Raw genomic sequence first — 14,217 nt, 5'->3', positions numbered from 1 at the left:
CGTTTTTCTTGCTGTTCATTAGGTGAATGGTGGTAATTTTACTCGTGTTTTTTAATTTATAATTAATTTTAATTTACTGGTATTTATAATGTCATATGCCTTTTATTTCAATAATGGAGTTATGGCCCAATCTGTATCAACTGTTTTCACCTAGGGTTGTACAAACTGCAGTCATTTTGAAACATGGCCTTAAGGACATTCATACTTTTTCCTACTCTTCCCTTCCTTTCCTTTAAAAAAAAAAAAAATGTTAAAAGTGTTGAACTGAACTTTATATTCTTGAAGTTTCCAGACTGCTAGTTTCTAACTGGCAGGTCATAGCATGTTTTCCAGTAGTGATATAAAACAAATATTGGAGGAGAATGGAAACAGACTATGTCAAAGTTGAACACCCAATCATTTTAGTTTCATGATAATTTTAATAGGGGATAGTTTCTTTGACTTGAAAAATATCCCTCTTATTGTAAGATACAGCAGGGTCTTTCTTAATCTTTTTTTAAAATAGCACATTTTTCTTGTTTCTTTTATTTTTCAGTAAACATAAAAGTAGAGAGCAAGATCATTCTCGATCTTCATCCTCTTCAGCATCACCTTCTTCTCCTAGTTCTCGAGAAGAAAAGGAGAGTAAGAAGGAAAGAGAAGAAGAATTTAAAACTCACCATGAACTGAAAGAATACTCAGGCTTTGCAGGAGTTAGCCGACCACGAGGAACCTTTGTAAGTAATAAAATTATTTTCTGTCTTTGATAGAACTTTACTTTAGAGCACTGTACATAAGGAAAGTAAGATACCTGATTTAGTCATTGTTGTGTGAGCCATTACTCCTGTAGTCTTTAAAATGGTATTTGATATATCTTTATTAAGAAATGCCATTTGGGAGAGTGAGGAGGAGCTGGAGCTGGGATGATAACCTCCTTTGTATAGAAAGTAAAAAATCCATGTTTTTGCCTGATTTTGAAAATATGCCATTTTGAGATTTAGAAGCATCTGTATAACTTACTAACTTTGGAATCAGTAACTGTACATAGTGCTTAGAGACCCAAGAGTCAAGGAAAGTTAATGATTTAGATCCATTTCTTTAATCACTTTTTTATTAATAAGAACATGTCTTGAAACAAAAAAATCCGTTTGTATTTTTATTTTTGCCTATTCAAGTTCTTTTTTATATGTGTGTCAGTCATAGAAATTACATGACTTTTTATCCTACCTAGTATATATATTATTATTCCCATGTTTCCATAAATTCTTATAATTGTAAATTTAATGACTTCATAGTAGTGCATCTTCTTGACTCTTTAATTTCTAGGTTCAGATTTCTAACTTGAGCTAGTATCCAGTTAGTTGTTAGTAGGGTTTATTAGATTATTTGGGAAAGAGAAGAGCTTTGCCCATATGGTGATAGGTGTAGTTAACACTTAGGACTCCTGTGTAATTCAAAGAAATTAGACAAATCTTTTGGCTAGTAAAAGGGAAAAAACCAACTTCTTAAAGTTTAAACTATTTAAAAATTTTAGTTCAGGCCATGAAAGAAAGTGTAGTGTTCTGACAACCTAGGTTGACTGTGCATTTCTTCTTAACCTATTCAGCTTTCAATAGGCAGAATTTTTTCCCTCCTTACTAGTATAAAATGGCCACCTTTTCCATCCTCAGTGGCTGTGAAGTTGAGATTTAGGGAAGAAATTAGGGAATGTTTTTTGTTACTGCAGTAAAATTAGAGTTTGCATGTAACTTAATACCTTTTGATTTCATTACTAAACAACTTTGTTAATCAGTTTCGAATTAGAGGCAGAGGAAGAGCCAGAGGAGTTTTTGCTGGGACAAATACTGGTCCAAACAACTCAAATACTACTTTTCAAAAGAGACCGAAGGAAGAGGAATGGGATCCAGAATATACCCCAAAGAGCAAGAAGTACTTCTTGGTGGGTGTTAGAAATCTCTGTTTATTTGGTTTGCATTAATTTTCAAAGCATACTGGGTGAATACATTTGAGTACAGGCATCCACTACTATGAGAAGTTTTTACTATAATATAGGAAACTTTTAAAATAAATCATTACCCAGATGATTTGAAGTTTTGAACATGTGGGTCCCTTTAGTCCTGTTTATACCTTATTGATATTACCTATGGACTGGTCAGGGTAAAGTAAAAATATACCTGATTTGATAGTCACATTCAGAGAAGAACATTAAACTACTTCATATCTGTCTATAAGACGGTCAAGTTAAGAAGGTAAATCATTAAGATTTCCCTTTCATCACTACAGCTGTTTGTTTAATTGAAAGACAAGGAGAAGAATTCTTCCACAGCACATGTATTTAAGGTTTTCAGGAGGTTGTTAACTTTTATTGGAGTAAAAGGAAGATGAAAAATTACATTATGGAAAAATTGCTAGGTACACATTAGTTTGATGCTTCCTTGTGATGCTCTTCTCTCTGAAGTAGTTTGTAAGGGATGAAGCTAGAGGAGGTGGGTCCTGAAAGATTCTCTAAGTAATGATGGAAATTTTTTGCACTTGGCATGGGAGAAGAGGGTTTATCTTCCATTATAGAAACTTAAGGAAATACCAAAACTATTAACAGAATATTCATTTTTGTCATAGCTTTTCAGGGAAGTCACGTTTTAGAGATTATTTCTGAAGACTAGTTGTTTTGTTGAAGCAAGGAGGAAAATAGTGCTGAGTTTTAGAAAAGTGTCTTTTATTTGACTTTTTATGAGTATATTTGAATAAAGCTGAATGTCCCAGCCATCTGCCATGGTAGACTATATAGCTGTATTCTGAACTAGATATATATTTTGGTTGAAGAATGGGCATTGTAGTTGTTTCAAAAATTAATTTCCATTTGCCTCTTTTTTGGAGTACTTTAATGACCAAGAGTCTGGAAAAGTTAAATTTTTACAGAGTGCATTATGCGTAATGTTTCCACAATCTGTGCTTCTTTGAGGAGAAATTTATGCTTGACTTGACAATTTCTGGAAAGTGAAAGGTGTTTTATTGAGTTACAGAAAGTTTAAAAGATACATTTCATTTTTAATATAGGAATTTATGAATTAATACACTGCTGTTTATGCTATGGATGGAAAGATACATAGGATTTCAATTCTTGGTTTAAGAGACTGGTAAAGGGGAACATTCTAAATACATACTGTGGATGTCCTCCCGAGGAAGAGTGGATTATTGCAAAGGAGATACTGATTAAGAGAGACTTTGTAGAGGAGTTTGGATTGAATCTTAAGCTTAAAAGATGAGCAGGTGTGCTGTAAAAAAGCAGGAGTGAAACATCCTAATATAGAGAACTCCAGTACTCACATGGCTAGATGATTGGTATAAGTTTGGGAAAATTAAGAAGCAGGAGCCAAATTGTGGAAGACAGTAATACTTGAGTAAATTTGGATGTTAAGCAGAGTTTGAAAAACACGGCTGTGACAAACAGATCTGAGAAATAATTGAGTGTCTAAGGGACTAGTTTTGAAAAATGTTAAAGCCACATTTATGAAGGCTTATTCAGGGACCCTCTAGTTTGGTGTTGGTAGTGAGAAGAAAGGATATTGCAAGCACAGGGAATACAGAGGAAAGCAGCTCATTTGAGGTGAAGGTTAAGTTCTGTTATGGAAGTGCCCAAGACATAATAAGTGGAAATGTGCAGTAGGTAGTTGCTAATGCAGATCTAGAGAGAAAAAAACCTAGGTGCCATCGTACAGTCACAGAACCACAGTAATATCACCCAGTCAGAAGAGAAGAGATTAAAAGGCCAACCTTTCAAAGGTGTGAATGAGGAGCAAGTGCTTGTAAAAATGCCAGACAATAAAACAAGTGTAAAAGCACAAAAAGTTAAGGAAATGAGAGGTGAACAAGTTAAATAATTGTTTAACACTTTAAACATTTTGCAAATATTTAATTTGGTGGCTCAGAGGATAAAGAATCTGTCTACAGTTCATGAGACCCCGGTTTGATCCCTGGGTTGGGAAGATTCCCTGGAGAAGGGAATGACTACCCAATCAGTATTCTTGCCTGAAGAGTCCCATGGACGAAGAAGCCTGGTAGGCTACAGTCCATGGGGTTGCAAAGACACGACTGAGTGACTAACACTTTCACTTTTCTATGATATTCTTTCTAGTATCATAGTTTTTGTCTTAAATTGGGACATAATTATTTTTGATTAGCATATAATTAGGCTTTAGTTACACTAATCAAGATGAGTGTTATTTAACATTCTACATGTTGCTGTTCTGGACTATATTTTAAAATCTTCATTTCTGTATAAGACATACGTGTGCATTTGTCACAGGCTAGTGCTCACTAGAAGTATAATTAATGTCACATTTCTTCTTATATATAACTCAGTTCCCCAAATTAATTATTTTGGTTGTTAATTAATGAGCCATTGGAATGATAGCTTTGGTTTCTCCATGTGTATTTATGGATAGTCTGTAAAGGTATTTTTCAGTGATGAGACTATAAATACAAAAATTTTTTTTAATTCAGAATGAATGAAGTTGAAAGCTATAGATTGCTCTAGGTTTTTTTCAGAATAATTAATAAGCATGGACATTCTGTCCATAGTAATGAAACATTTAATACTTAGTAATAATAATGGATAACATTTACTGAGCATTTTGTTCAGCACCATTCTTAGTGTTTTGAACTGAAAGTGAAAGTCGCTCAATTTTTTTTAATGCTTGTAAAGTCATTTTGAGGTAGGACCATTATTCAGTTTCTATAGATGAAAAACACAGAGGTACAGAGATTGAGCAGCTTGACCAAAGGTACTTAGCCAGAGAGAGTGGGGTTAGGATTTGAACCCATGTCTTGGGGTCCAAAGGTTCTTAACAGCATGTATCATTTTTCCTCCAGTACTTGGTAACAGTTATTGCATTCTTATCTGAAATTTCCCTTCTCTAAACTTTGAGTTATGCAAAGATAAGATAATGTTTTCAATAATAAATATTTCAGGAAAGATAGTAGTCTTTAGAACCTGAGATTCTCTGGAGGGATTGAGAGTATTTGTAAAGAGTTTGACCAAATAGGAAAGTACTGAAATGGGTAAGTTCCCCATGTTACTGTCATCCGAGGCAGAGAAAATTCCTTGTGGAGACAGAGATTTGGATTGGAGCTTTAGTAAATTAACTCTCTTGAAACTCGATCATTCTGTAGAGAAGAGAAGACAATTCAGAAGATTTTGGTTCTAATATGGCCTCCTTTGTTAACATTTTTTTCAAACTGGAATTTTCCTTTAATAATTTTACTTATTTTTGACTATTCTGTGTCTTCATTGCTGCTCATGCTTTTTCTCTAGTTGTGATGTTCAGACTTTTCATTGCAGTGGCTTCTCTTGTTGCAGACCATGGTTTCTAGGGCCGGTGAGCTCAGTAGATGTGGTTTCTGGGCTCTACTACACAGGCTTACTAGTTGTGATGCACGAGCTTAGTTGGCCATGACACTTGGGATCATCCTGAGTTGGGGATCAAACCTGTGTCTCCTGCATTGGCAGGTGGATTCTTTACCATTGAGCCACCAGGGAAGGCCTCTGTTAACATATTTTTGATTATATATTATAAATATCTCATATCCCCTTTATCTTCTATAAAGTAGTTAATGTTAATTAGTCTACAGTAAGACTGAAATCTTACATACAAGAATTTGAGGATTAAGACTCAGTATGCTTTAGGGACTTCCCTGGTGGTCCATTGTTAAGACTGTGCCTCCACTGTAGAGGGCATGGGTTCCATCCCTAATCGGGGAACCAATATTCTGCATGCCACTTGTCCAAAAAAGGAAAAGAACTAGTATGCTTAGCATTAAAGTGTCACTTCGGTAGCTGCTGGGATATCCTTTGAGAAACAAAGGATATGTTGTGATGATGTAGCTGTTTAGTTTCAGATTATTGTATAAGATGATTGTATAGTTAAAAGTAATTGCTAGTCTAACTCTAGTGTCTAGCTTTGTTACTGCTTTTCCTGTTTTAGCTCTTGGCTACCTCATTTAGTAGTCATTTACTGTTACCATGATTCCTGGGAAGCTTACTCTGAGGATGATGAGCATAAGGGGCATTGGAAAAGATTGGCTCTGTGGCTTTGGGCAAGTTACTCAGTTTCTCTGTCCCTCGATTTCTTTATTCCTAAAATGGAGGTAGTATTTTACAGTTGTTGTGAGGATTAGATGAGTTAGTATATAGAAAATGCTGAGACCAGTGCCTCATCCTTAGAAATAAGCACCATGTAAGCATTATTACCACCACCTTTGATTGAGTGCCTGTCTGTCAGGCACTGGGCTGGGCACTTTTTACAAATCATTTGTGTTCCTTTAAGACTATCTTCGTTTTTTTTTAAATGAGGAAGTAAAGTTCACTCAGTTTCTGTTAAGATTTAAATCCATACCTCTTGCTTCAAAACCCATTTGCTTCTTCCTACAAATTCATGGAATACTGTGTAAACATCACAAATGAAAAGCATAAACTATAGAGTTGTGATGATAACAAAAAGGAGCTTGAAATTACATCATTGTATGTACGTATTATTAAGTCAGGTAGGAGGGTGAGCTGTATTATGTGAATGTGCACAAAGGCACATTCTTTGTTTTGAAAAGGTGCTTAGTTATGTATTATTTTTTAAAAGTTTAGTGACTTTGGGACAGTTGGTCAGTATCAGTACTCCATAAGTTAGGCAGCTATGTTTGTATTATACCTGTTGTCTCATAAAGGGGCATCATTCCCATTTTTTGTAGGTACAAACTTAAAAAGTTTGTTTGAGATGGGCAGCAGTTACATTACAGGAGAACTTCTCATTTTTTGTTTTGTTCTTTGGGATGTAATACTCATCTACTTGTACACAAAGCCAAGTACTTTTCACTTTTTCAGATTGTTTTGGTTAATGGGATAATTTGTAATTTGGGGAACAATCTATTTGGATGCAGTTAATAAAAAATTAAAGTTGGGATGTAATAGCTGCAGAATTTTAGGTTAGTGAACAAGAAATAAGTTGCGGTATTACCCTAGGGATCATGCCATCCTGATTTGGCTTGTGCCCTTGCCAAGAAGATTAATATGTAATACACATTAATTTAGATTTATCTCAGTAGGATTTTTAAAAGTCTGTATCTGTATGTAAAAGATACTTCTTACCACCTATTTTATTTACTAAATGTTATTGATAATGTTGTAATGACATTTTTATACTTTGTTACGTATTTGTGACGGGTAATTTTTTGGGGAAAATATCAGTTACATTATCTCATTTATGCATAGTAGATTGAAATAATGGAAAGCAGAACAATAAAAATTTTGATAATTGGCAGTAATTTAGCAGTTGAGATTCTTCAGTAAACTGTCTGGGCAGCTCTCAAATGCTTGGGTTACTAAGCATGTAATTATTTACTTTCATGATGCAGCATGTTTTTGTTGAAAAGTTCAGTTTTATTGGTTTTGTGTGTTTTAGAACAGTACCCACCTCATATACCCAATTTTCAGAAGATTTATACAATAACACTATTGGGGATGTAATTATATTCCTTACAAGAAAGACATTTCTTTCTTTGTTTAACCTTTCTGTAGCATGATGACAGAGATGATGGTGTGGATTATTGGGCCAAAAGAGGAAGAGGTCGTGGTACTTTCCAACGTGGCAGAGGGCGCTTTAACTTCAAAAAGTCAGGTAGCAGTCCAAAGTGGACTCATGACAAATACCAAGGGGACGGGATTGTTGAAGATGAAGAAGAGACCATGGAAAATAATGAAGAAAAGAAGGACAGACGCAAAGAAGAAAAGGTAGAAATTTTCAACTTGTTAGTGGTTCTGATATGTTCTTTTGTGTGAGTTTCTTGGGCCAGTTAGTTATTTAATTTTTAGATACAGTGATTATTTTGAATTATTTCACTCTTCATATCTTTGCTAATCTTTATTTTCTTTCTCTCTTTTTTTTTTTTTAGGAATAGGAAATCTGAAGTAAGATTGCAACAGAGAACAGAACTTGCACCCACCATTTTTTTTTACATGATTTTTGTTTTCAAATAAGAATGTAAGCATTTTACTTAAAATTTTACTGTTTGCAAGTAGTCTAGAGAAATTTTGTTTTGAATCTTCAAATATCTTGAAAAATAGTAGACTGTATGTTGAAAATTGTACTGAAATAAAGTAGAAAATTGTTACGTACCATATTTGTAACTATCAACTTTTAAAAAAATATATACTTTTACTGTTTTTGTTACATGCATTGTAATTCTGCTTTGTCTATAAGATATGGTCAAGTACAGCTCTGTGAAAGTTCTGATTCTCTCCCCTCCCTGTTTGTGTTAATGTTTATTCTGAAGTAAACGTTAGCTCTACATACAGATCCCTGAAGAGGAATTGTCTATAGAGACCACACTAATTATTTTAACTGTATACATCTGTTTAACATTCTCCTTAATTCAAACACACTACATTGTAGGGTGACTAATTTTTGAAGTATACCATGGAAAAAGTTGTTATTTTGGTAAACTAAGCTAATTTAACATCTCATCAAATGTTTAAGATGGTAAAAGAAGCTTTGCCAATAGCTCAAAAGTACTAGCTGTTAAAAGTTAAATTGAAAAGTATGAAAAAAATTTTTTCTTAAACTGAAAGCAAGCAGTGGGCTATAAAAACCATTTTTAGGAGCCTTTACCATTTGCATTCAAAATTCAGTGTTCTCTGTTTTCTTTGAAAGTTTGAGTCATGGTCTTAGATATCAGTTCTTTGAGAGAGGAATCTGGTTTGTAATAATACAAACAAAACCCCCATTCCTACGGAACGTCTTACTTAAAAAAGAAAAACAGAACAAAGCCTGTAATTCTGATATTGGTATGGTTATTCTGCAGAATAACTTGATAATGTTAAAAAGATGTGTACCTGACGTCATATCTCACATACTTATTTGAGCTTTTAGACAGCTGAATCACTAGTTCATAGTCTAACTATAAGGAATAATAGGCAAACAGAATATACTGCTCATTAGTAGTATTTTAAGAAACTTGTTTTCCAAATGTCACCAATAAAAAGATTTGACAGGAAGTTTGTCACAGCATTGATCTACCTTGTTTTTTTTTCCCACTATTTCTGTTTCAGTTTGTAAAATGGGTTTTTCTTTTTCTTTCCAAGGGTTCTGTTCTTCAGGAAGATAATCTTTCAAATGTGAATTGCCTTTAATTTATGTTTATGATGATATCTCTTAGAAGGAATGAATATCGGAAATAGTAAAATTTCAGTGCTAAGTCTGCTCTGTGAGCATAATATAAAAGTAGTCAAATTCATTTTGTTAATTCAGCAACTGAATTAGTTGTATTTGTTTGCATTAAAAGATAATGATTATTGTGTTAGTGTAAACAAGCATTTTAAGTGTATGGCTCGTTCATGCTCACTGATGATTTAGGATGCTTCTGGCACCTTGATTGCAGTCAGAGGCATTTACCTAACAGCTATATGAGGGGAAAAATAGAAAAACAAAACTCAACAAATGTGATGTTCATGGCCCTAAGATCCTTAAGCATTGCATGATTTCTCTTACTTTGTTTTTCCGAAATTGAGCAGAAAGGAAACACTGTAAAAACAAATATATGTTGCATTAATCAGGACATAACTAATATTCTTCTAGTCAGCATAGCACGTAATTACCTGCTAAAGCAACATGGATCTGATCTCCAACACAGGAAAATTTTCACCTCCATTTTATTTTATACAAATAAATTTAGCTTTTAACAATTATTATTTGGTTAGATACTGAATCTCTGTACATGACTGTAAATGCGGAGTTTTGCTTTTCCACATAAGAGAAGTGGAAAGGGGAATTTACTGAAAAATTATTTAATAGGGAGTAGGAATAAAGCTACCTAAGGCCTATCAGCAGGTTACAAGTTCAAGTGCATTGCTTTAACCCACATGTACTCATATTTGGTTACTTGTATTAAAATTGAGGGGAAGAGTATCCTATTAGAAAATAGTGGGAAGGGGGATTGTGAAAACACTTCAATAGAATGCCATTGTGGCTGTTATCTTTGTTTTAGAGCCAAGCATATAAAGAAGCCTGTCTTTAAACCACAATTCAACTCTGCACTTCATGACATGTTATAAAAGCTGAATGGTTGCTCTTGGTAAGGATATTTGTTTACAAGTGCCAGAAAATAGTAGCTGTTTGATAACCTGCATTAATAGATTTCCTTTTGCCTACAGAAGGAAAATAAAAATAACCAAAGGATATTTCTAGAAAGGATTAAGAAAGCTGTTTAAGAAGGCCATGACTCAGTCCTTAGCTGTGTACACTTTTCAACATCTTAGAAATTTTAATATAAAAAGCATAATTTGTTTTTCCTATTGCAGCCTACTTTTGGGAAGTACTATTTTTCCCTTTTGTCACAGTTAAAATCAAGTGTTGGGAATTCAATTACAATTTGAGTAAAAATATACCCAATAAGAATGAATGTAGATGGCTAAACGATTCTTACTCAGTGTGATGTATAATGCAACAGGGACCCTTGTAAATTGTCATATGCCAATAAAATGTCATAAGTGGTAATAGCTGTTGTTTGTTTACCTGATTTTGAGACTATGTCTGTGTCTGTGCTGTACAGCTAATGTTGGTGGTTTATGTCTAATTTTAGGATACCAGCTCATCTGTTAGTAGAGTTCCTAGTATGATGGGGCTTTTGGGGAGATGAGTAAATATTCTATAAAACTGTTCAAATTCACATCTATTTTTTTCTTTTTTCCTCTGAAAACATGGGAAATGTTACAGTGGTGATTGTAAGCCATTTGTTAACACAGCAATTCCAGATTCTAGTCTAGCCTTCCAGTTCATGTGTTCATATAAGAGCTGTCAGCTATAAATTATGATGGAGACAGCAGCATTACTTCTGTTTCTAAAAATGTGGTAGTTATCAACTAAAAAGTGTTTTTTTGGGTTTTTTTTGTAACTTAGTCTTTTTTCACTTTGAGTTAGAACTGGTAATTCTTAACTTCACTTAACCCTTTTGTAAGTTACTTGAAATATAAAGTGACCATTCTGTAACTTTAAACAAGAATTTTCACAGAAATTTGTGTGCTAAGGTAACGTTTTGATTAATAACAAATGTTACTCCTTTCTCTGTATGTTTAACTACACTGGATAATTTTAACATGTATCAGCTACCTACGTAAAAGTATGCCATCTTATTTATTAAGGACTTATTTTCATAAGATAGTTGCTTTTTTTCGTTTTTGACCGCAGCATGAGGGAATCTTAGTTCCCTGACCAGGGATTGAACCTGTGCTCCCTGCGGTGGGGGAGAGGAGCCCTAACCACTGGACGGCCAGGAAATTCCTCTCTTTGACTTTTCAGCTGGAATCTCTGGGATATACTTTGTTCCATGTGGAATGATATTCCTTTCACATTCAGAACAAGAAGTACAGAGACCTGTCTGAATTTGTAACTTGCTTATATAGGGAAGGAACGTGGAGAAATTAACTTCACCCTTGGATTGTATTTGATTGGTTTCAATCTATATAAGTAGTAGATTGTGATTGATCTTTGACAAAATTTTAGAATATTATCTGTTACATAACATCTTGGATTCTCAAAATATGGTTGAAATCATTATTTATAAATGTGAGTGTCAAGGGTTTAATTGTTCAGTTTATTGAGGTGGATGTTAAAAATTTGAAGTTTATGTTAATGAAGTTTAAAGTGAAAATTTTATTTTAGAATCCAGGAATATATAGAAATAACTGTATTCCATTGTTTGACTTGAGAGCTTTAGTAGAGATTGTGTAAATTTATGAACTGGATCAAGTTTCAGAATCATTCAGTAAGTTGTACATCGTGTGCTAGTTCTCTTTATTGTTGTGTTACCTCCTCACATGTTAGTTTTTTCAAAAATGGATCCCAGTGGTTAAAAAGAACAGGCGTTAGGGTAGCACTTTCCTGTGGCTACTAGGAGAAAAATTTCTAAATAATGTGTCTTAATTATAATGATCTGTATGTAAGATATTTTTCTCAAGGATGTTTTAGGTGTTTGACAGCAGTGAACTGATTTGCAGTGCTTTTAAAGTGCAGAAAAGATGATTCTTGAAAGTAGAAAACGATAAGTGGTTTTAATACTATTCTCCTAAGAATTGGAATCAGATTTTTCTTAGTAATCTCTTAGGGTTGCCCAGCTTCTTGATTGAATAATATCGAGCCCCAAAAGTAGATGATATATTTTTAAAATATGTAACCAACAAAAACCTTCTGTATAGCATAGGGAAGAACTGTGCTCAATATTCTGTAATGGCTTAAATGGGAAAAGATTTGTAAAAGATACATGTATAACTGAGCCACTTGGCTGTATACCTGAAACTAACACAACATTGTAAATCAACTGTAGTCCAGTATAAAAAACCCTTCCCACAAATGCCACCCCAATAAAATAAATTGGGACAAGCAAAAAAATGATAGTAAGTACACCAAACACTTAGGTGAATAAAGGATGTGTATTCACAGTATGAAGTCTGTATTTGACAATGATAACTTCTTGGTACTGTCATAGTAATTGCAAATTCCATGGCTTGTGAAAAGCCACGTAAAATTACCACTTTCACCCTCCAGAATGGTGGTTTACTTGCAGTCTTACTTAGTCCTTGATTGTGGGAGGTCATAATTTTTCTGGCTTATTTGTACTAGAAAAGGAAACTTTTTTGGCTGTGCCACACAGCTTGCAGAGTCTTAGTTCCCTAAGCAGGGATTGAACCTGGGCCCTGACAATGAAAGCGTCAAATCCTAACCACTGGACACTCGGGGAATTCCCTAGAAACTTAATTTCTAGGGTACTTCTGAGACTGCTATGAGGGAAATGTTAAATGCACTTGGGAATTTTTTTGAAAGCAGTTGAATATCACCACCAAATAACAATACTTGAAATACATAATTTAGAGACTTCTTTAGTGGTCCAGTGGTTAAGAATCCGTCTTGCAATGCAGGACACAGATTTGATAGCCAGTTGGGGAACCAAGATTCCACATGCCACAGAGCAACTGAGCCCACGTGCCTAAACTGCTGAATCTAGGGCCCACAACTAGAGTGTCCCCTCACCACAGTGAAAGATCTTGTATGATGCAACTAATACCTGAGGCAACCAAACATAATATTTCACTGGTTGATGTCAGTATACAGTGATTTTATGTTTACATTTGATGATGATACTCAACTTTAAAAGTCAACGTGTGGCTCTTTTCACCCCTGTGATAACTGGTAAAGATGCTCATAACATTTACCTCAGTTACTGTAGCAGTCTTCTAATTTGGAAATCTTGACCTTTAAATTTCACCTTTTAATTGCCATCAGTGAAATGTTTTTCAATTGAAAAAATTTTTTAAATTTCTTTGATTTCTTGTTGCCTAAATCTTAGGATGAACTACAGGAATTTGCTCTGAGGTGTGGGTTTTTTTTTGTTTTTTTTTTTTAATCCTTTGCCTTATCCTACTCCTTGTTCATTTAACTATCTTAAAATCTTGCATCTTAGCAAAAAGTCAAAAAATTGCTCTTGTCCTCATTCTTTCAGGCTGGCAAGTCATTCTGCTTATGTGTCATGCTTTGCTAGAATAAATGTTTAGCAATTAGTATTATGTGTTGTGTAGGACATACATACTGTGGACAGGCCATTACCTACTTGGTAGAATGTTAACATTGTACCCTGCCACGTTATTTAAGGTAATTACAATAATTGGAGTTCTCCTAATCACCTAAAATTGAGGTTTGTGTCAGAAGACTAATGGGGTTTCTAACTGGGCTGTCACAAGATTAAGTACCTAGCTTTCTAGCCTTTGTTCAAACCAGCCCTCAACCTCCATTTATTCACTGGGAAAGTATTCTTAACATTGGGTTTAAAGTTGAATCAAAATTCCTTGCTCTTGAGAAGATAGTACCTAGTGTGATGATTAACAATAATGTATTATTAATGATTCTGAAAAAATATATCTAGATAATAAAACCAAAGGTGATAAGCTTATCCCATTAACCTGCAAATAGTGGGATAGGGACACATCACCAACCTGCCTGGTACTGATACCTGTGTGAGTAAAAGTAAGAGTTGGGTAGCATCTGACAGGCTGGAAAAGGAGATTCTCAAATAAGCCTACTAAAACTGGGGCCTTGTCCTCTCCAGTAGTGAGCACAAGGTACCCACAGTAAGTATGGAAAGACTGGAGCACTTGACCTCAGTGAACTCTTCAAGTAGACCTGTCAAGACAAGACTCCCTTT

At 34.4% G+C, this 14,217-nt stretch overlaps 1 protein-coding gene across 5 annotated transcripts in view; it reads left to right on the top strand.

Moving 5' to 3' along the window:
* The window catches only part of BCLAF1 (BCL2 associated transcription factor 1), a 30,815-nt gene extending 20,295 nt beyond the window's left edge, over window positions 1–10,520 (top strand). For 3 of the 5 annotated variants that reach the window (XM_061428071.1, XM_061428073.1, XM_061428072.1), the window contains exons 10-13: window positions 536–716; window positions 1,772–1,918; window positions 7,547–7,759; window positions 7,921–10,520. In XM_061428071.1, coding sequence (XP_061284055.1) covers window positions 536–716; window positions 1,772–1,918; window positions 7,547–7,759; window positions 7,921–7,926 — 547 coding nt within the window. In that variant the 3' untranslated portion in view covers window positions 7,927–10,520. The remainder of the gene's footprint in view (window positions 1–535; window positions 717–1,771; window positions 1,919–7,546; window positions 7,760–7,920) is intronic. The other 2 variants (XM_061428075.1, XM_061428074.1) reach the window with 1 other exon arrangement.
* Window positions 10,521–14,217: the final 3,697 nt, after the last annotated feature.

Source organism: Bos javanicus, chromosome 9, assembly GCF_032452875.1.
Source record: "Bos javanicus breed banteng chromosome 9, ARS-OSU_banteng_1.0, whole genome shotgun sequence".
In the NCBI taxonomy this organism is placed as follows: domain Eukaryota; kingdom Metazoa; phylum Chordata; class Mammalia; order Artiodactyla; family Bovidae; genus Bos; species Bos javanicus.
This window is presented reverse-complemented; position numbering and strand designations above follow the sequence as displayed.